The sequence below is a fragment of the Kogia breviceps genome, chromosome 2 (genome assembly GCF_026419965.1).
Source record: "Kogia breviceps isolate mKogBre1 chromosome 2, mKogBre1 haplotype 1, whole genome shotgun sequence".
Lineage (NCBI taxonomy): Eukaryota > Metazoa > Chordata > Mammalia > Artiodactyla > Physeteridae > Kogia > Kogia breviceps.
The window spans coordinates 168,973,165-168,997,848 of record NC_081311.1 but is presented as its reverse complement, the minus strand read 5'-3'; the positions used below and the strand labels follow the sequence as shown (position 1 = coordinate 168,997,848).

The following is a 24,684-nucleotide window of genomic DNA, read 5'->3' as shown; positions in this document are numbered from 1 at the left end:
ATCAACTGTGTTTTATTCATTTTTCAAAACCTTGAGAAGTTTACACTTGGGAAAAATTAAGCAGAATATTCATTTTTTCAAAAATAATTTTTAAAATTTTATTGAAGTATAGTTGATTTACAATGTTGTGTTAATGTCTTCTGTACAGTAAAGTGACTCGGTTATATATACATTCTTTTTCATATTCTTTTCCATTATGATTTGTCACAGAATATAGTTCCCTATGCGATATAGTAGGACCCTGTTGTTTATCCATCCTGTACATGACAATTTGCCTCTGCTAATCCCAAACTCACACAGGAATAACTTCTTATAGTTTTTGTTGTGGGGGGATGAAAGATGCAAGAAATACTATCTTCTATTTCTCACCTAGAAGGACATAGGAACCTGAATACATTTAATGAGAAACCCAGTAACAATCTTTCCTGCAAATAAAAAAAGATCACAGAAAACCAACTATACGCCAATAAAAATTAATTTTAAAAAAAGATCACAGGGGGGCTTCCCTGGTGGCGCAGTGGTGGCGAGTCCGCCTGCCGATGCAGGGGACACGGGTTCGTGCCCCGGTCCGGGAATATCCCATGTGCCGAAGAGCACTAGGTCCGTGAGCCATGGCCCCTGAGCCTGCACGTCCGGAGCCTGTGCTCTGCAACGGGAGAGGCCACAACAGTGAGAGGCCTGCGTACCGCAAAAATAAATAAATAAATAAAATAAAAGAATATAGGCCTCATATAATAAAGTAAAACTAGCAGAGGGCTTCCCTGGTGGCACAGTGGTTGAGAATCCGCCTGCCGATGCAGGAGACACGGGTTCGTGCCCTGGTCCAGGAAGATCCCACATGCCGTGGAGCAACTAAGCCCGTGAGCCATGGCCGCTAGGCCTGTGCGTCCGGAGCCTGTGCTCCACAACGGGAGAGGCCACAACAGTGAGAGGCCCGCATACCGCAAAAAAAAAAAAACAAAAAAAAAAAAAACAAAAAAAAAAACTAGCAGAAAAGTATCCTTCATAGTTTAAAAAAAAAAAAAAAGAATTAAATAAGGGAGGATGTTTGTAATGGGCATTATTTATTGAATGCTTACTACATGCTAGGCACTTTACATCTTTACATGCATTATCTTCTTTAATCTATACAACAACCATATAAATTAGATACTATTATTTTGCATATGAGGTAACTGATACATAGAGAGGCTAAGTAACCTGCTCAAGGTTTTGTTTAGCAAGTAAAACAGCAAGGTTTAACCCAGGCACTGAGATTGAGAGCCAATGCTCTTCATCATTATGCTATACAACCACCCAAAGAATCAAGTGATTATTTTGGAAATCTACTATTTCCTTCCCTCAGATGATCCTATTTTTTTTTTAGCAGATGATTAGGCTAACTTCATATATGGCTAGAATAAAACGTACTTTTTTTAAGAGACACTTTGAGAAGTACTTAAAACAGTATTTTGAAGCCATCAGTGCATTCCCAGCCAACGATGTATCTGTTCACCTACTATTAAACATTATTTATCCAAAAGACAAGAAATAACAAGTGCTGGTGAAGTGTGGAGAAAAGAAACCCCTTGCGCACGGTTTGTGGGAATGAAAATTGGTGCAGCCACTGTGGAAAACAGTATGGAGTTTCCTCAAAAAATTAAAATAGAACTAACATATGATACAACAATTCCACTTCTGGGGACTTATCTGAAGAAAATGAATACACCAACTCAAAAAGATATATTCATCCCCTGTTCACTGCAGCGTTATTTATAATAGCCATGATATGGAAACAAGCTAAGTGTCTATTGATAAATGAATGGATAAAGAAAATGTGGTATATGTACATATATATATACATGCATTCACACGTGCATGTGTGTGTGCACACACACAATGGAATATCATTCAGCCATAAAAAGAAGGAAATCTTTCTATTTGCAACAACATGGATGAACCCTGAAGGCACTGTGCTAAGTAAAATAAATCAGACAGAAAAAGACAAATACCGTATGTGGAATATTTATACAAATACTTTTATGTGGAATATTTTTTTTAAAACTTAGGTTATAGATACAGAGAATGTGGAGATTATTATACAGATTATGTTGAACATCTGAAACTAAATATAATCATATGTCAATTACACCTCAATTTTAAAAACCAACATATTATTTTAAAGACAGCTGCTATTCAAACCACAGTTAGTTTTGAGACAGGCTAGAACCTGGGACCTGGGACCTTCTGCTGCAATGCTTGCACCTGGACCAGTGTCTCCTGGAGCAACAAAATACAAAGAAACGATAAGGGACTAAAAATAACTGCGTGCATTCACAGTTGGGGCAAATTATGAACAAGACACAAAAAGACAAAAAACCCAACTGCCACTTCTTGAGGAGTCAGGAGGGAAAGCAGGGTACTACACATGCCCCCTGCATATAGCACCACCAAGGGGGTGGGCAAACCACCCAAGTCACCCCTCTGGCTCAAAGCCAGGACCCGGACCCTACCCTACCCCATATAAGGGACCAGCTCTCACCCCCTCAACCCCAGGGAGCGGGCAAGGGAGTCTGTTACTTGTTTCCGCTCCCTCCTGCTGCAGCAGGAGTCCCAACAAAGCCTTGCCTAAATTTCTTGCCTGACCTCTTATCAATTTCTATTGATTAAGGAGTCCAAGAACCCTGGTTAGTAACAGTTTCATCTTGGTTTTGAATGTATTTGAAGTGTTTTCACGTATCTATGACTACTTCTTATGATATGTTGGCACCTGAAACCACTAAATATTTATGGATTTAAGAATAATCAGTTTTTCCACATGAAAAGATGCAAAAAATTCTCAGTAATCAGAGAGATACTACATAGAAATGAAGCACAGTTAAGGCAGGCAGACAGATAGAGAGGAACACAAATAGAACCAGAAATCATAAAACACAAGAAAAACTATATATACTGAAATAAAGACATGGAAATTATTTCTTGATCAATATACACATTTGTATCTCAGGTGACATTTATTTTTAAATATCAGTCAATTCTACCATACACAGTTGGGACTTGGATTTTACAGACCAAAAACTTCCACTGAGTTTGTCTGCAAAGCCAGATTAGTCAACAGGTTTTGCTTTGTTCTTCAAGACAATCAAGTAATATAAACTTTAAAAACACCAAAAGGAAGAGTGATTATTTTTTTTAGAGAATAGGAGCAAAGTAGGTAGGCATGGAATGGGATGGACTTTCAATAGGACAGAGCTAACAAAACTTCAGAATGAAAACTGTCTGACCAACAACACATAACATGTGTAAATAGAATCTTATTACTACCACATTAAAGAATTAATATTTTCTAAAGGATACACTCCTCTATTTCTCTTGTGCAACTCCTTCTCCACTAATATTTTTAATAAGTATAAAAAGAAATGACATATTTTGTTTTGCTTCTTGCTAAAATACTTCATGAAGTATTAAGCAAAGACTTTTAATTTTAAAACATTCTTATTTCCCATTATCTGTCTACTCAATCACTTTAATGCTGTCACAGAAGCAGTAAAAACTGAAAAAAATCACTATAAATTCACAATAGCTAAAAACCTACCTGTGGCCCTATGCCAATATCAGCTTCTCTGAATGTAGGCTTTCTTTTCTAGCTTAGTGTGAGATAAAGACATTTGCTGCCAGACGTTGAAATTAGAATTTCTAATCTTAACAGCACAGCATAAATTAGAATTTCTTATACCTAGCTCTAATTAGATGCAGTTTGATCTTTATTTCTCATCAACTCGATCCAACCATCAACTTAATGAATAATGTACATAAAAGAAAAGGATTCTACATTTCTATACTGACTTTCATCTAAGAAGTTCCAACACTAAATAAAATGAGTTAGGTTTATTTAATTTTTTTTAAATGACAAATTTTTGCCGGCTTTTCTACTAACTTGATTATCTTGTTTATAGTTAGGGAGGTTAATTATACCAATTCCAGAAGTCTTATCAAGAAAATTTTCTAAAATAACTGTGAACCTTGCAATAATTATATACTTCTTTCAAAATCTTGTAATTTACAAGCACATTAAGGATGAATTAAGGGTATAAGAAAGTAAAAGAATACTGTAGGTATAAATTCACTTACTTAAAGAATGGCTTTTTTTTAATTTAATTTTTTTATTATTTGGCTGTGTTGGGTCTTAGTTGTGGCGTGTGGGATCTTCATTGAGGCATGTGGGATCTTTCCTTGCAGCACACAGGCTCTTCATTGCGGTGCGCGGGCTTCTCTCTAGTTGTGGTGCACCAGCTCCAGAGAGCAAAGGCTTAGTTGCCCTGCAGCACGTGGGATCTTAGTTCCCTGACCAGGGTTCAAACCCGCGTCCCCTGCATTGGAAGGTGGATTCTTAACCACTGGACCACCAGGGAAGTCCCAAGAATGGCTTTCTTTTTAAACAGATTAGGTGGCACAAAGTCTCTCATGGTTGGAAGAGACTCAGAATAATATAGTTCACTTTCCTAAAGTGTCAGACTCCTGGTTTTAGGTAGCACATTGACATGTTATTACTGAAAGTTAGTTTTCTTTCTTTTGTCTGATTACTAAAGAAGAAAATCTCAACTTGGTGAGAATGTAATTCTACTTCCTAACAAACATTTGCTAGTCTTTTTTTTTTTTTGGTGGTACACGGGCCTCTCACTGTTGTGGCTTCTCCTGTTGCAGAGCACAGGCTCAGCGGCCATGGCTCACGGGCCCAGCCACTCTGTGGCATGTGGGATCTTCCCAGACCAGGGCATGAACCCATATCCGCTACATCGGCAGGCAGATTCTTAACCACTGCGCCACCAGGGAAGCCCTAGTCTCCTCTTTTAACACAGAGAACGCAAGCTTCAAGATTCAGACAATTTGATAAGCAACAATATCTAACTAATTAATAATATGATTTTACTTTCACCTTATTTACAATTAAATAATTTTTAAAGTTACCTTCTACTTACAATACTGGCTTTCCATTTATAGTAGTGATGGGAAATTTCCCTTTAAAATACATATAAGCTGTGTTTTTTTTAAATGAGGTTATATGAAGAAAAATAGAAGTCGTCCTTGAATTTTAGGAAATGTGATAAACATTTTCAAAAAAATCCTTTCAATCTCTCTCCCAAATGAATGAACAAACAAATATTAACAGGCCCCCTGTTTGAGTGTAGAGTAATGGTTAATTACAATTGAATATAGAGAGTAATGGTTAAAACTAATAGAAAGTAATGTTTAGTAACACATACTCTGGAGCCAAAACACCTAGGTTTGAATTTTGGCTCTACCACTCATCGGCTGTGTGACTTGGTAAATTGCATATCTGTGTCTCAGTGTTCTCCACGGAAAATAAGAATATAACAGTAACCATTTCATATGTTTCTGTAAGGGTTAAATGTAAAGATTTAACATGTGTATAGAGCCCCTTAGTGAGTACTCAAAAATGTTATTTACCTAGTTTCAATTTCTCTATATACTAAATGCCTGAATGCCCATTATATGTTTACTGAAAAGAGACTGCTCTAACAACTCTATAATCCTGATAAAGTGAATTGAAATTTCTCTACAAGATTTATCCCATCTGGAAAAACATTCTCTAAGAATCTTAAGTTTACTGCCAAGTATTTTAAGAAGCAACACTCATTAAATAAATATCTAACGCTAATGTCTTAAGGCCAGAGGAAAACAAGATTAAGAACAGCATATGCTGATGGGGGATGGAAGGAAAGTGCCTAAAAAAGTTAACATATCACACTGAGCACAACAGAGGGAGGGTTTCCTAACAGAAAGGAAAGGGCCTCAGAAAATAAGATCTCCAGGGAAGAAAAGTATCTAATCTTCCTTAATTCCATAACTGTGTCTAGAGCCAGGTCTACTTATAATTAAGTACTAAACAGGTACAGAACTACTGGCTAGTATTTATTAAGGTTCTCATATTTTCTCATTTTTAAAGTTCAAATAGTCAAATATGGTACCTATCCCCTTAAAAAGAGATAAACAACTGAAAAAGACTCACTAGTAGAACAGAAAACTCTTTGAAAAAGTAATGATCGTGGTACAAAGACCAAGAATATGAGTTATCAATCCATAAATCTCCTCACCTATAGCCAGTTTTGTTTTAGAGAATTATCTCATTATGTGTATCTGTTTGAACACATGCTATAAGCCTCTGTTGGCAAAAACCTCAGATCAGGGATTACAGCGAAATAATTGACACATATTTCGAAATATCAGAAGCTCTTTTTCCTTTCTTTTTCTTTCTTTCTTAATGGTAATAATTCTTCTTAACGGAGAAACACAACATGTAAACTATACTTCAGATGCTGTGACTGGAGGAAAAAGGTTTTGAGAACAGAGAACTAGTGTCCTAACTAGCCAGAAATCATTGGTGATCTACAGTCCAAATAGAACCTTAATTTTTATGGCACATAACAACGCTCACATAACTTTTTCCAACATTAATAATTAACTGCTGGTGTTTAATTATTTTAAAGCAGACATTTCACTTATGTCTCAATAAAAGCATCAGTGGACTTCCCATTCTGCTAAAATTTTCAGGAACCAGTCACACTTGAATTATAGCTTATCTTCCTTTAACTTTTTCCTTTAACTTTTTGACTATAATTATATTGGTAGACATCTGAGAATGAGATCGTATAACAGAATCTACTTAGGAAAAGTTTTTTATATTCTTCTATTACCTTTAAAAATTAAAGGCTTATGTTTCATTTTTTGGAAAGGGAAAGGAGAGGGGAACGATCATGGCTTTTTTGTACTTATACCATGGTGAATCTCAAGCAGGAGAGTTAATTTGTTTTGTCTGCATTTGCTATCCCACTTAACTATTTTGCTACATTCGTCCTTTTAACTGAGGGTAGCAACCAGCTTTCAATAAACACCAGTCCAGGGACTTCCCTGGTGGCGCAGTGGTTAAGAATCCGCCTGCCAATGCAGGGGACATGGGTTCGAGTCCTGGTCCAGAAAGATCCCGCATGCCGCGGAGCAACTAAGTCCATGCGCCACAACTACTAAGCCTGCGCTCTAGAGCCCGCAAGCCACAACTACTGAGCCCAAATGCCACAACTACTGAAGCCCGCGCGCACCTAGAGCCCATGCTCCGGCAACAAGAGAAGCCACTGCAATGAGAAGCCCACTCACTGCAACGAAGAGTAGCCCCCGCTCACCGCAGCTAGAGAAAGAAGGCCCACGTGCAGCAACAAAGACCCAATGCAGCCATAAACAAATACATTTTAAAATAAATTAAAAAAATAAACACTTGTCCATCAGTTAGTGAATCCATTAAATTCATTTTTTACCAGATTAAAAAAAGGCAAATCCAATTCCTTTCAAGGATTTAACAACATTTCAAAATTTACACATTAGCACATATTCATTTATTAAATTATTCATTCAACAAACATTTACTGTACTCCCACTATGTACCTGACACCGCACCAGTCACTGTGGAGACAAAGGGGCATTAAAACAAAGTCCCGGGCTTCCCTGGTGGCGCAGTGGTTGAGAATCCTCCTGCCGATGCAGGGGACACGGGTTCGTGCCCCGGTCCGGGAAGATCCCACATGCCGCGGAGCGGCTGGGCCCATGAGCCATGGCCACTGAGCCTGCGCGTCCGGAGCCTGTGCTCCGCAACGGGAAAGGCCACAACAGTGAGAGGCCCGCGTACCGCAAAATAAATAAATAAATAAATAAAACAAAGTCCCTATCACCAGACTTTAGAATCTAGAAGAGACAGAGCGACAACTGCAAAATACATAAAAATTTAGATATGATGCTTGCAACTTATTTGCAAAAGGTTAAAAAAAAATAGTGATCTACATATAGAGAGAGAGGGAGAATGATAAGGCAAATACAGCAAAATGCTGACAATTAGTGAATCTGAGTAAGGGTACATGGCAGTTTTTATAAGTTTGAAATAATTTCAAAAGTTTAAAAGAATTTTTTTGGTTGGGGGCCCAAAATATTAACACTTGACTTTTATTGCATACCAATACAATAGACAAAAAGTTAAAGGAAGATAAGTTATAAGTCAAATCTGCTAGAGAAAGACAACCACTTCAATCCGTTCCTCGTGAGTAGCATGGTTACTCATTAAAACACAGGGTTTATTTTTGACTGAACTACCTACACATTAAGGAGACATCTTTAAGGAGTTTATAGATAAGAGAGCACTTTGAAAGTATAAAATACTATGCAAATAGAAGGCTTTAACACCATCACGAAAACATCATGTGAGGGATGGAGATACTGTTTCTGTGAACACTCTTCTAGGAAGAATGAGTAATAAGCATTTTAACACCTTTATTTAGGTATAATTTACACACTATAAAATAAGCACTGAACTTTTATTGAAAGATATTAAGGGTATTTCCCTAGGAAGAGTCAAGGTTCAAAGATTTTTAAAAATCATTTTTCTCAAAACTAGTCAGCTTCATTATTGAGAAATAATATTACAAATGGACAATGAATATAAAAATATTCAAAATAGAGAACAACCAAAAAACAAGTGAACCTCATTAGTAAAAACAATGTAAATCCATTTTCAAATAGACCTCAGCAAAGTTTTATTTTAATACTAGTGCTGATTAACATATGATGAGATATGCACTTTAGTATATCACTGATGGGAATGTAAACTGTTTCAACCATTGGAAAAGCAATTTGACAATGTATGAGGAACTTTAATACTGTTACTAGTGGATACAGAAATTACAGTTCTGGGAATTATAATTTAATATAATGCTATATATACAAAGATGTGCATTGTAGCAAAAAACTAGAAACAGCCTAAATGTCCAAAATCAGGGGAATGGATAAGAAAACTATCTAGTTGGTAAAATATTACACAACCATTAAAACTGATGATTATGAAATATGTAATACCTGGAAAATATTATATTATGTTTAAAAAGCAGAATCTAAAATTTATATCACTAATACAACTATACAAAATTAAAGAGAAAAGACTAGAAAGAAACATTCAAAATATTAACAATGGTTGTATATGGGTGTAGGGATTTTTAAGGATTATTATTCTCCTCTCCATTTATCTCATTTTTCTATTTTTCTGAATAAACAGGCAGGTATTCCTTTAATAGTTCCTTAAATAAGTAATATACAAATATATTCTCATGTTAAAGATTCAAACAATACAAAAGTATAATAATAATAATAGGCAACCTCCCATAAAGAGTCACCCTGAACTATCCCCCCTTCTCTACCTTTGATGAGTTTGCACCACATTTCTAGTATTTTTTTTTTTTTTTTTTTTTTTTTTTTTTTGTGGTATGCAGGCCTTACTGTTGTGGTCTCTCCCGTTGCGGAGCACAGGCTCCCATGTGCAGGCTCAGCGGCCATGGCTCACGGGCCTAGCTGCTCCATGGCATGTGGGATCTTCCCGGACCAGGGCACGAACCCATGTCCCCTGCATCGGCAGGCGGATTCTCAACCACTGCGCCACCAGGGAAGCCCTCTAGTAATTTTTAAATACATGTCTTTATTTGGCCAATGTCTATGTTAAATAGTCAATTAATGGCATTTTTATAATGAAAAATTAGAGAAAAAAATCACTACCACCAAACTTTCTACTGATGTATTAGTCTGTATATGTCAAGGAATAAAAAGTTCTGCTTCTTAATTTTATATTTTAATTAATTCCTTTAAACTTCAACACTTAAAACCATTTTTATTTTGGTCAAGCACCTAAGCATTTACAGACTAAATGTCTGACATTCTATATAGTAGTGGTTATTTTTCTTGAAATTAATATAAAAGCAAATATTCATTTTGTTTACTAACAATGAATTTACTTGATTGTTTTGTTTGAAGAGCAAAATACATTAATTGGGTTAACACTCTCAAAGTAGAACACTTAAAACACTTTCCCTTTTTATCAGGATAACATTACTGATCTATAGTGGCAATCATTCCCTGCTTTTGATTCAAAAGATTATAGTAGACCACGATCTAGTTAAGAATCTGAAATGTAGTTGTAAAGATCTTTGAAGTGAATTTATGGACAAATTCACTTCTTCTCTTTCATCTAGCTAGATGTGAAAATTAGAGACCTTGCTTTGTTTTTTTGTGAAAAATAAATATAGGCAATTCAGTATAATTTCGCAATAAAACCTAATTGCCTCGAATAGATAGAAACTACAAGAAAAAACTCCTTATTGCTTTCAGTTTAGTGTTTCACCAATAAATCAAAGGAAATAGGGACCTCCCTGGTGGTCAAGTGGTTAAGAATCCATCCTCCAATGCGGGGGACGTGGGTTCGATCCCTGGTTGGGGAACTATGATCCCACATGCCATGCCACAGGACAACTAAGCCCGCACACCGCAACTACTGAGCCTGCGTACTCTGGAGCCTATGCGCCACAACTAGAGAGAAGCCCACGTGCTGCAACTAGAGAAGCCTGCGTGCCACAATGAAAGATCCCACATGCTGCAACAAAGATTCTGTGGGCCACAACTAAGACCCGATGCAGCCAAATAAATTAATTAAAATAAAATAATAAATTTTAAAAAATAAAAGAAAATAATCCAAAACTGAAGATCTTAGAGTATGGACTGATAAAATTTCTTGACAGAGAAAAAAATTCTTGAAAAGTGCTAGATTTCAATTTAAAAAAATTATTTTAAAAAAATTAAAACTTTTTATTTGGAAATAATTATAACAGTTGCAAGAATAACAATAGTACAAAGAATATCCATATGGCTTTATCCAAATTCACTTTTCTTACCATTATACCCCATTTGCTTCATCATTCAAGGAAGGTTAGATACACACATCATGGACCTTTACTTCTAAACACTTCTTAGAGTATTTCCTAAGAATATGGATATCCTCTTATATAACCACACTATTCTTATCAGCTTCAGTAAATTTAACATTGAAAAAATCTTTAATCATCTATTTTGTCAATTGGATTAACAACATCCTTTATCACATTTTGCACATCCAATATAGGAGAGTTAGGTATCACTTAGTTGTCAACTTTTTTAGCCTCCTTTAATATAGATCTTTCTTACAGTCTCTTTTTCTGACATGATATTGACATTTTTGAGGAAAACAAACTCCCTTTTTATAACAGAACATTCTTAATTTATGATTTGCCTGATGTTCCTTTGTGATTAGATTATTCATTCTTGATTGAAATTCAGTACTAAATTAGTGACACTGTGTCCTCAGAGTATCATGGACGTCTATCTGCCCTTCATTAATGATATTATGTGGTTAAGCTATTATCTGATTTCCTCACTTTATAATTACTAATTTTTCCTTTGCAATATGTTGGACAAACTCTAAAAGAATGCAAATATCCTCAGTCTTTATTGAACCTGCCCCCTAGATTTAGGATCTTAGGATGATTCTTGGCTGATCCAATCCTTGCCATGATGGCTGCATAATGATAATTTTCCAACACCTACAGTTACAACTTGCCGCTTGGCATTCTACTACACACAAGTGCCCTCTCTTCTCCCTTCTCTGCTATCAGCATAGACTCAATTCATTTTCCCTCCAATGGTTTATAACTTATTACTGTACTTCTTTAGAACTAAAATGATCTCAAATGTAGCTCGTGGGAGGTTCCTTCAAAATGGCTACTGTGACAAGTCTCCATCCTTTTGGGGGATACGTCTTTCCTTATCTTCTAGTGTTATAAGATGTTGCAGGCTTATCTTGCACCTATCCTGCTCCAGTCCTAGAATAAGTCATTTTTCCAAGGAGCCCAAGTTCCACTGACTACGGAGTCATAGTAGAAACTAAACCTGGGCATTATGTAAACTCAGAGCTACAGGGGTGGTTTTGCTTCTTATTTTTTTCAATACACATAGATAAGAAATATATGTAGGCATGTATGTATACACACACACATATAAATACATACTCATACAAATACATATATACATGGCTGCATATACATGCATGTAACACATACATATGGATTTTTTTAAGTCATAAGTCCATAATAATACCTTGAACTACAATCTATTCACATAGGATTCTCTTTTCTTCCCCCATCTATAACTGTTTCCCTATTCCTTCAGTGAGAACACTGGTTCCCAAGAATATCAACACTAATACTCATTTTCTTAATCCTATAATACAAATATATCTACAATTGTTTCAGAATTGCTTTGTACACACTACTAAAAATCAAACCTAAAAAGAGTTCAGTATTTGTTTGCAATTCTCCCCCCATCTCTTATATCATATCTTGCCTAAAAGAGTATATACAGTCAAATGCTGTTTTTGTAAAATGCTTAGACTAGTTCTTTCTTTTTCCCTTAAGTGTGATTATGATGTTTATGTAAAATACAACCGGGCTCATTTGCTTTCAGTTTGAGATTTTGTCCCCTTCCCATCCTTAATGATTTAATTATACTTTTTGCACACACAGATTAGTAACATGATTCCAAAAGTCAAAACTACATGCATAAAGCTATATTCAGAGGACTTTTCCTCCTTCCTGTATCCTTTCTGTTCCATCCCCTCCAACCCTTGTAAGTAACCAACGTCATTATTTTCTGGTTTATCCTTTCTTTGCTTCTTTTTGTAAAGATAAGCTTTCTGTTTTACACAAAAGACAGCATACTATATAAGCATTTTATTCACCTAACATTATCTCTAGAAATCACTCCATATCAGTTCACAGAGATCTCACCCATTTTTTTCTTATAGGTGTATATTTAGTAGTCCATTACACACGTATATACCATAGTGGATTTCAATCAATCTCCTATTCTTAGGCATTTAGGTAGTTTCCAATAGTATGCAGTTACAGACAATACTACAATGGATAACATTATGCATATGTATTTTCATACTGTTGGAGGTATGTCTTCAAAGATGAACTCCTACAAATGGGAGTGCTGGGTGAAAGAGTAAGCACATATGTTGTGTTCTTAATATTGCCAAACTCCTCTTCATGAGAGTTGGAAAGTACTATATTTTGATTCAAACTTATTTGATAATATACCAATACCTTGAAAATCCTGGTGTATCTCTTTTCGATTTTAGGTGTTAGCTAGATGTAGTCTCATGATGCTGGAACTCTCCCTCTCACTCTGGCCCAACCTGAATATTTTCATATATTTTTAAATTCTGAAAATCTTTGGAGAAAGGAATTACAAGGAAACATATGTTACTTTAACTACTTACTGAGTGGTGTTGTGTCTGGAGGTGGAAAATTCTCAGTAAAGTTGACATTACACAAGTCTGTGCTACAACAGCAGAAACGGTATGTTCCGTTCTGAATTGAGGGTGGAGTGGTAGTTACTACACATTCTTCGTAGTGACACTCCTGGGGATCTCCAATGTGAGACCAACATCCTACAAATTGATGTTAATGTAAACAAGTTAGGTTTATATATGTTATCATGTAAATAAGTTATAACTCTCGCAAACCAATAGAAAACCACGTTTTTTAAATAACAGAAAATGGCAAAGTATAAACAGGCATTTCATGGAAGGAAAAAGCCACTAATAAAATGTTTCACTTCACAGTTAATCTAAGAATTATTATTAAAACATCAATAAGATTATATTCTTGTCTATATCTATTGAATTCTTCTATGTTTTAAAATAATTATATATAACAATAACAAGGATTCAGTAAAACAAAGTGCTGGAGGGAATGTAAATGTATATAACATGTCTAGAAAGTCACATGGCAATTTTTATGAAGAGCCGTTTCATGCTTTATAATCTAAAAATTTTACTTCCAGAAGTCTATTTCAGGAAAATTATGAGATACAATCAAAGAATTATGTTCAAAGACGTTCACTGAAGCATTAGGTATTACAATGAAAACCAGAAAACAATATAATGTCCAATAGCAGAGTAATGTGTAAGTAAACTGAGATACACGTATACAATGAAAAATTGTATAGATTTTGAAAGTGTTTTCAAAGTATATTTAAAGACATAGGAAAATATCCAGGATAAAATTTAAATGGGAAAAACTATATGAAATTATTTATATAGTATTACCATAATTTTGAAAAAAATAGTACACACACATATAAACATAGAAGTACAAAAAAACCACATCTGAAGGGAATAAACCAATATAGTTTTTTAAAAAAACTTTTTAAAGTATAGAATTGTAGACATTTGTTTCTCTTATAGTTTTCTTTATTTTCTAAACTTCATAAAATGGCATTATAGTATTAAAATTGTAATAAGATATTATTAAAATAAGCTAAAACCAATTACCCTTTGCAAATTTGGAGCTTGTGTGTGAATACATACATGAATATACACTTTTAAACTTACTGTTCTCCTGCAGAGGGTTTTACATTCTACTTCCATGCCCTTCTTAGATAAACTTCAATTGTATGAAACCGTTATTTCAGGTAAAAAAAGTATTACTTGCCTTGTTTTACCAGATTTATGTCCCCTTTTGATTTCTCCCAAAGGCCGTAGCAGGTGCTACCTTTTGAGCATAATATTGTTCCGTTTTCATGAGAGATTCGACTCTCACCTATCCCAAGGTCTTGTTGATATGGATCTTTAAATGCACAAAGACGTTCTTGATTCTGAGAAGCTAAAATAAAGGAAAAAAAGACAAATTCACTTTATGATAATCTTTGCAAAACATTATTATATAAAATCTTAGAGCCCTTTTGAAAGGCACTGTAAATTTCCCTACTAAATCCCTAACAAGGCTTGAATAAATGTGCAATTTTGTATTTATTCAATAACGTCTTTCTTTTCATTAATTAATTTGTAACTTCTAAACAAGAAGCAAACTTAAAAACTCATTTCCCAAAAGCAGTACCCTCTTACATAAATTATTCTCACCACTCTTTCTATTAAATAATATTGGTGTCTGAATAAAGAAATATCATCAGAAAAATGTCCATGCTCTAAATTATTAAAAATTAAGAACAAATGAACAAACCTAGAGGGCTGAATAATTTTTGGAAATTCCACAGTACTCACTTCTACCATATTTTATACTCAGTTGTAAAATGTTAAACATAACATTAGGCATGTTAAACTAAGGATGAGGAGAGACTACAAATGGATAGTACATGGTTTCTATCTGGGGAGATAGAAATGTTCCAAAATTAGATTGTGGCAATGTTTGCACAGCTTTGTAAATGTACAAAAAAAGTAATTGTTCACTAAATACGTGTGAATTTCATGCTATGTAAATTATACCTTAATAAACCTGTTTTTAAAAGTTAAGGCTATTAGTGCTCAAAATGAAAATGATTTTCCATCATTAAAAATATCAATATAATAGTCAGAAGAAGAAATGCTCAACAATCCCTTATACTGAAGGTCAACCCAATGTATTTCAATGCCAATCAGTCTTTCTCCATGTACATAATCTGATTTAACTAATCTCAGTAGAACATTTGCCACATAATTTATCAGCTAACAAACATGTACCAACACTGCTGCGAATACCAAAGAAGTAAATGGTTATCAAAAGCAACAGCTGATCTTTATTTGGTTTCTTAAAGGAGACTTTCCTACTGTGTTTGACTTTCCAGAATAACAATCTAATACACTTTGCCACTATATTCCTCATGGGCTTCTGATTTATTTCTTGATTTTGCTGTGTATCTTATTTAGTATGGCTTAATTCACTAGCACCTTAGCACTGGAAATGATTTATTAAAATAATGTTTCTGAAACTACAAAACTAAGGACCAAACCCTAGAGAAGAAATGAAAGCACCAACAACTGTGTGCCCAAGTCTATTTAGAAACACAGACCTGCCATATTTATTACAACAGAAAGCACCTTCAAAGTATTGAGCTAATAAGTAAATAGGGGATTCACAAATAGCAAATATAGAGTTCTACCCTTCAAGCATCTTATAGTCTGCTTGGAGAGAGACAATAATTACTAAAAAAAAAAACGTGACTTCCACATTTCCACAATTTAGAACTTCAGGCAGTCTTCTAGAAGATATTTACTAATATCATATAAATGGCCAGAAAATGTAGTATAGCCTTTCTAAAACAAGATTTTTTATTTACTTATTTTTGGCTGCATCAGGTCTTAGTTACGGTACACAAGATCTTTCATTGCAGTGTGCAGGCTTCTCTCTAGTTGCGGTGCATGGGCTCCAGAGTGCACAGGCTCAGTAGTTGCAGCCCTCAGGCTTAGTTGCCCCCCAGCATGTGGGATCTTAGTTCCCTGACCAGGGATCCAACCCAAGACTCCTACATCGAAAGGCGGATTGTTAACCACTGGACCACCAGGGCAGTCCCTAGCCTTTTTATAAAAAATACTTCCAGGGCATTAGCCAGATTACCAGTATACCACATTTTTACCACATGTAGTCACATATTCAAAATCCTTTAATGACAAACATTTATATTATCTTGCACATTTAACAGTATTTCCTTAGATTTGCAAACTTTACAAAGTTATTATAAAGATTAAAATCAAATATATCTTTACATATAAAGTATACACAGCACAAAGATTGATACTTAAAAGACTCTAACTAAAAATAAAACTCTGTAATGTGCATGCCTATTTATGAGACATAATTCCTTGTCCCCATTTCTTGACTCAGGTTAAGTGCTCCTTACCTACTACCTACCACTTGCTGAAATTATGTAACCCACTCTGTTTCCCTTTTTGTCTTGATTGTTAGAAAGATCAGAATGAATTTATGAACTCATTATCTCTAGTTTTCCACAACCAAGATATTCTATTTCTCCCCTCCTCTTCTGTTGTTATCCATTTTGACTAGAATTTTGTCTTGAGTACTGAGTTAATGAATAGAGATCTAACCGTACCTGGAGGTAGATGGATCATAAATAAATAAGTGCCTCATTTAATTTAAAAATAAAAAGAAAAGTATATCCTTGTGAAAGAATAAATACAAAATGAAAATTTTTCCTCTGCCTGGATTTCTATCACAACTGAAAAATAGCTAAAGGAATGAACACGCATAAAAATTTTAGTTCCATTATTAATTTGCTGACTGAAACCTAAAATTCTCCTTATATAAAAAGACAACAAACAAACAAATCCAATCTCCTCTATGTCTCCCTCTCCCCTCATCCCAAGATCAAGGCAATAAAGGTACAACTGTAGGACACTGAATCACACCTTTAATATCCCTCAGTTTTCACTAAATAATTTTTTCTTAAAATTACTTCAGCCTACTTCATAGGAATTATTTTATGACAGTGTCATTAGTATAGAAAAATTATACTTTGCTATTTTAAGAGTAACTCTTTCAAATTATGATTCAGCAAATTCCTATATAAAATAAAGGTGTTTGAGCAAGAATTCTACCTAAACTGCCCTTTGGTCAAAAGAAAGAAAAACTCCATTTTGTAAAACAGTGCTTGCAGCTTTTTAAATGCTATTTGTTGTAATGTCTCAGCAATATCTATGTATAAAGTTTTGGATTCTTCATAAATAAAGCAGGAAAAGTAGGCAAGAAACAAAGAGTACTATGAGAAACAGTATAGCCTAGTATTATATTCTCACAAAAACAGACCTGATCATTTACATGTGGTTTTCTGAATTTGTCAATAGCTAATGAACAAATCTTGATCAATCAAGTATGGTCAACTAGTTCTTTCAAGGGACATCCTTAATCAAATACAGTGTTTAGATATGAGTCTTTTAAAAGCTGCTCTCATTTTATTTTTAAAAAATTTTTTTCCAGGGCTTCCCTGGTGGCGTAGTGGTTGGGAGTCCGCCTGCCGATGCAGGGGACACGGGTTCATGCCCCAGTCCGGGAAGATCCCACATGCCACGGAGCGGCTGGGCCCATGAGCCATGGCCGCTGAGCCTGCGCGTCCAGAGCCCGTGCTCTGCAGCGGGAGAGGCCACAGCAGTGAGAGGCCCGTGTACCACCAAAAAATAAAAATAAAAATAAAAAATAAAAAATAAAAAATTTCCAGCTTTATTGGGATATAATTGGCATATATTACTGTATAAGTTTAAGGTGTACAACATGATTCGATACATGTATATATTGCAAAATGATTACCACAATAGGGTTAGTTAACAGCTCCATCACCTCATATAATTACCATTTTGTGTATGTATGTGTACGGTGAAAACATTTAAATCTATTCTCTTAGAGATTTTCAAACATATAATGCAGTATTTATTTTTGCTTCTTTCCAATAGAATACATTTGATCACATTTTTTCTACAGCAGGTTCTTATTAGTCATCAATTTTATACACATCAGTATACACATGTCAATCCCAATCTCCCAATTCATCACACCACCACCACGACCACCCCCGCGGTTTTCCCCCTTTGGTGTCCATATGTTTGTTCTCTACATCTGTGTCTCAATTTCTGCCCTGAAAACCGGTTCATCTGTACCATTTTTCTAGGTTCCACATATATTTGTTAATATACGATATTTACTTTTCTCTTTCTGACTTACTTCACTCTGTATGACAGTTTATAGATCCAGCAAACGTCTCTACAAATGACCCAATTCCATTCCCTTTTATGGCTGAGAAACATTCCATTGTATATATGTACCACATCTTCTTTATCCATTCGTCTGTCGATGGGCATTTAGGTTGCTTCCATGACCTGGCTATTGTAAATAGCGCTACAATGAACATTGGGGTGCATGTCTTTTTGAATTATAGTTTTCTCTAGGTATATGCCTAGTAGTGGGATTGCTGGGTCATATGGTAATTCTATTTTTAGTTTTTTAAGGAACCTCCATACTGTTCTCCATATTGGCTGTTATCAATTTACATTCCCACCAACAGTGCAAGAGGGTTCCCTTTTCTCCACACCCTCTCCAGCATTTGTTGTTTGTAGATTTTCTGATGATGCCCATTCTAACTGATGTGAGGTGATACATCACTGTAGTTTTGATTTGCATTTCTCTAATAATTAGTGATGTTGAGCAGCTTTTCATGTGCTTCTTGGCCATCTGTATGCCTTCATTGGAGAAATGTCTATTTAGGTCTTCTGCCCATTTTTGGATTGGGTTGTTTGTTTTTTTAATATCGAGCTGCATGAGCTGTTTATATATTTGGGAGATTAATCCTTTGTCTGCTGATTTCATTTGCAAATATTTTCCCCCATTCTGAGGATTGTCTTATGTAGTGTCCTTTCTTGTCTCTTGTAACATTCTTTATTTTAAAGTCTATTTTATCTGATATGAGTATTGCTACTCCAGCTTTCTTTTGATTTCCATTTGCATGGAATATCTTTTTCCATCCCCTCACTTTCAATCTGTATGTGTCCCTAGGTCTGAAGTGGGTCTCTTGGAGACAGCATACATATGCGTCTTGTTTTTGTATCCATTCAGCAAGCCTGTGTCTTTTGGTTGGAGCATTTAATCCATTCACGTTTAAGGTAATTATCCATATGTATGTTCCTATGACCATTTTCTTAATTGTTTTTGTAGGTCCTTTTCTTCTCCTATGTTTCCCACTTAGAGAAGTTCCTTTAGCATTTGTTGTAGAGCTGGCTTGGTGGTGCTGAATTCTCTTAGCTTTTGCTTGTCTGTAAAGCTTATGAGTTCTCCATCATATCTGAATGAGATCCTTGCTGGCTAGAGTAATCTTGGTTTTAGGTTCTTCCCTTTCATCACTTTAATTATATCATGCCACTCCCTTCTGCCTTGTAGAATTTCTGCTGAGAAATCAGCTGTTAACCTTATGGGAGTTACCTTGTATGTTATTTGTTGTTTTTTCCTTGCTGCTTTCAATAATTTTTCTTTGTCTTTAACTTTTGCCAATTTGATTATTATGTGTCTCAGCGTGTTTCTCTTTGGGTTTTTCCTGTATGGGACTCTCTGCACCTCCTGGACTTGGGTGGCTATTTCCTTTCCCATGTTAGGGAAGTTTTCTACTATAATCTCTTCAAATATTTTCTTGGGTCCTTTCTCTCTCTCTTCTCCTTCTGGGACCCCTATAATACGAATGTTGTTGCGTTTAGTGTTGTCCCAGAGGTCTCTTAGGCTGTCTTCATTTCTTTTCAACCTTTTTTCTTTATTCTGTTCTGCAGCAGTGAATTCCACCATTCTGTCTTCCAGGTCACTTATTCGTTCTTCCGCCTCAGTTATTCTGCTATTGATTCCTTCTAGTGTAGTTTTCATTTCAGTTATTGTATTGTTCATCTATCTCTGTTTGTTTGTTCTTGAATTCTTCTAGGTCTTTGTTAAACATTTCTTGCGTCTTCTCGATCTTTGCCTCCATTCTTTTTTCCAAGTTACTGGATCATCTTCACTAGCATTATTCTGAATTCTTTTTCTGGAAGGTTGCCTATCTCCACTTCATTTAGTTGTTTTTCTGGGGTTTTATCTTGTTCCTTCATCTGGTACACAGCCCTCTGCCTTTTCATCTTGTCTATCTTTCTGTGAATGTGGTTTTTGTTCCACAGACTGCAGGACTGTACTTTTTCTTGCTTCTGCTATGTGTCCTCTCTCTCCTCATTTTAAACAGGTGATATTTGGTTGTAATAAGCAGTAAAGCAATTTTGAGTAACAAAACTACATTAAACTGCAAATAGTCTCATCCAAACTGCTGATAGAGGTATCTTCATAAAAGAGTTGATCATGCTTAAAATCTGTTAGTTCCTAGAATTAAATTCAAGCTCTTCAGTTGGCATTTAACATCCTTCATAAGCCGACCCAACAGGATCATGATCACTTTGGCGGGCCCTAGGAACTTGTGATTTCATGGGCCCTTTCCTCCAATAAAAAACATTAAAAATTATACTTTGGAGTTCCCTGGTGGCACAGTGGTTAAGAATCCACCTGCCAATGCAGGGGACACGGGTTCGAGCCCTGGTCCGAGAAGATCCCACATGCCATGGAGCAACTCAGCCCCTGCTCCACAACTACTGAGCCTGCGCTCTAGAGCTTGCAAGTCACAACTACTGAGCCCACATGCCACAACTACTGAAGCCCGCGCACCTAGAGCCCGTGCTCTGCAACAAGAGAACCCACTGCAATGAGAAGCCTGTGCAGCAATGAAGAGCAGCCCCCACTCACCACAGCTAGAGAAAGCCTGGGTGCAGCAACAAAGACCCAACACAGCCAAAAATAAAATAAAGAAATTTATTTTTTTTATATTATACTTTACAATTGCATTGGGATAAAGACAATATGTTAACCCTAGATATTAGAACATTTTCTTCAACATGAAAGTTCCTTTTTTCCTTCTGCTTTTAAAACAAATTAAAACATTTTCTTGGACCTCCAGAAATACTGTGGGCCCTGTGCCTAATGGGTAATTCAGCCGTGGGACTCAAGCTAACCAGTTGCCATTCATCCCACTCCTCCATTCCTCAGTTTCCACCACACTAATATGCCAAGGCCTTTCCTAACCTTTATACATAGTATACTCAATATCTAGAATGCCATTTTTCATGCTCTTCAGTTTACTCTGCAGTTAAATGATATGTTCTACACTCCCAAATCTCTTAACTCTATCTGTTTTAGCACTGCATGGCATTATATTTTATCTGTTTACATGCATATATCCCCCACCAAATAGGAGGCTGACTTCACTTGTTCCTAGAGGAAAACTAGGTGTATGTAACTCATTTTATATACCACAAATACCCAACAGTGTTACAGGCAGACAGCTTTCACATCTACATGTACTGTACTCAATATCATATTCCCTTTCAAAGGTTACAAAATCTAGGCAATAATCATCTAGTCCTTTGACCAATCTACTATCTGTGAAAATAGTATGTGTATACACACAATATTGTATTATTTTTATATTATATATATATCCAACTTACTGAGAAAAAACTAATCATTTTCTGTTTACATATGCTTTCTGGATCAGCATTTGCTAATCATGTGTAGCATTTAATTCCCAGGAACATATGTGGCATGTCTGGAATACTCAGCTGTCTTACATTTCCCACTCCGCAACATAACACTATCAAGAATGTAGAGTATAAAGGTATAGCATAGTTTTATCATGTCTGCATCAGTTAACTGTCATTACAGACATAAATCAACATCATTATGCATACACTGAATAATACTATCTATTTGCTTTTATGGGGGAGGAAAAAAAGGAAAAAATGGCTATACTAAAAATATTAGCTATTTGCCCTTTTCCCTTTTTTACCAAATACTCTTATATTATTTGAATTTTCATGAAAATATATTCATGTATTACATATTTCAAAAATAAAAGGGTTTTTGTACTTGAATTGTTTTTACATTATATTTTGTAAATTTTGTAATGATTATACATTCACAGGTAGCTGGAAAGAAATGTAAGGAGAAGGTGGTTTGTGAACTAGGTTCCCGCTGCTCCATTTTTTGGCCACTGAATAAAGCTTGTGCGTCCCAGTCTCAAAGAGGGAGGGAGGGAGGGAGGAAGGAAAGAAGGAATATAGGGAAAAGTCCAGTACCTCTCTCCCCAATGCAAACATCCCACACAACCACTGTGCAGTATCAAAGACAAGAAATCTACATAAGCACAATCCATAGAGCTTAATCAGATTTTACCAGTTATACATGCACTCAACTGTGTGAATACGAATTTATGCAATTCAGTCACATACCATCACAATCAAAATATTCAACTGTACTATCACAAGATACCCTCATGTTAACCCTTTATAATCACGATCCCTTTGCCCCTATTCCTAACCAAGAGCAATTACTAATCTGGTCTCCAACTCAATCATTATATTTCACGATTACTATAAAAATGGAATCATGTAGTACATATCCTTTAGAGATTGACTTTATTCACTGAGCAAAAATTCCTTGAGGTTCACCCAATAAGTTGCACGTATCAATAGTTCATTACTTTTTATTGAGTAGTATTCCATGGTATGGATGAAATACACAATCTGTTTAACTTTTCACCTTGTGAAGCTCACTGGGGTAGTTTTCAATTTTGGGCTATTAGAAATAAAACTGCTATGAACATCTGTGTATATGTTCAGTTTTATTAGGAATTTTATTTAAAATAAAATAAGAATAATATCCTAGAAAAATAAAGTACGATGTCAGTAAAAAGAAACCTGACACTAAGACCATGTGCTCTACCAACAAAATACACTGTACCCCATCATATACATTTGTCCATTAAAAGTTTATTAAAATGCATTCAAACTCTCTTACTTCCTCTAACGAAGCAGTTCTAGTATGGGGAGAAACTGGATTGTGCTATGTGATCATAGTTTAAAGAACCATTCATATAGTACCCTTTACATATAAAAAGGGTAAAATGTGATAAAATACAAGCTAATTATGGCACTAAATATCTGAGATAAGAGATTCCAGTTTGGGGACGTCTGTTGTTTAAACAAAGACCAGTCCTTTGTAACAAGGTCCAACAGGCAAAGCGGCATGCTTTCCCTTCTGATGCCTGGATACCCAGAGCCCTTTAATGTGGAAACCTCTGCTGGCTGGCTTTTTTCCTAGAAGCATAATAAGAACAAGATTGATCCATCCATCTTTCTTTTCCCTACATTAAAAAGACATATGGCAAATAAATTTTCACATTATAAATGTGAATTTCAGGGACTTCCCTGGTGGCACAGTGGTTGGGAGTCCGCCTGCCAATGCAGGGGACACGGGTTCAAGCCATGGTCCGGGAGTATCCCACATGCTGCGGAACAACTAGGCCCGTGAGCCACAGCTGCTGAGCCTGCGCTCTAGAGCCCGCAAGCCACAACTAAAGAAGGCCCGTGTGCAGCAACAAAGACCCAACACAGACAAAAATAAATAAATAAATGAATGACTTTTTTAATGTGAATTTCACATGAAAATACAAATTAAAAATACAATGAATTTGACAAAATTCAACATCCATTTATGATAAAAATTCTCAACAAAGTTTATATAGAGGGAACATACCTCAACATAATAAAGTCCATGTATGACAAACCACAGCTAACATCATACTCAATTGTGAAAAGCTGAAAACTTTTCCTCTAAGATCAGGAACAAAGACAAGGATGCCTACCTGACACTTTTATTCAACACAGTATTCACAGTCCTAATCATACCAATTAGGCAAGAAAATGAAATAGAAGGCATCCAAAATGTAAAAAAAGAAGTAAAATTGTCACTATTTGGGGATGACATATTATATATAGAAAACCCTAAAGATTCTATCCCCCCCCAAAAAAAACCTAGTAGAATAAATGAATTCAGTAAACTTGCAGGATACAAAATTAATATGTAGACATCTGCAGCACTTTTACACACTGAGAACAAACAATCAAAAAGAAAAATGAAGAAAACAATCCCATTTACAATTGCATCAAAAAGAATAAAATACCTAGGAATAAATTTAACCAAGGAAGTGAAAGACCTGTACTCAGAAAACTGTAAGACACTGAAGAAAGAAATTGAAGATGATGCAGATAAATGGAAAGATATCCATTTATCAGTGCTCATGGATTGGAAGAATTAATATTATCAAAATGACCGTACTACCAAGCAACGTACAGATTCAATGCAATTCCTATCAAAACACCAATGGCATTTTTCACAGAACTAGAACAAATAATTCTAAAATCTCTATAGAAACACAAAATGCCCCAATAACCAAAGCAATCTTGAGAAAGAACAAAGCTGGAGGTGACACATGCCCTGATTTCAAAAGACACTACAAAGCTATAATAATCTAAACAGTATGATACTGGCACAAAAACAGACACACTGATCAATGGAACAGAATATTCTGTGAGCCCAGAAATAAACC

The 24,684-nt window shown here is 35.5% G+C and overlaps 1 protein-coding gene across 1 annotated transcript in view; it reads right to left on the bottom strand.

Annotated features, from left to right (window-relative positions):
• BMPR2 (bone morphogenetic protein receptor type 2) overlaps positions 1-24,684 on the bottom strand; it is a 183,066-nt gene that overhangs the window by 80,865 nt on the left and 77,517 nt on the right. Inside the window, exons 2-3 of the mRNA XM_059053373.2 lie at positions 14,394-14,564; positions 13,178-13,348 (exon numbers count right to left, since the gene is read on the bottom strand). Of these exons, the coding sequence (XP_058909356.1) occupies positions 13,178-13,348; positions 14,394-14,564 (342 nt within the window). The remainder of the gene's footprint in view (positions 1-13,177; positions 13,349-14,393; positions 14,565-24,684) is intronic.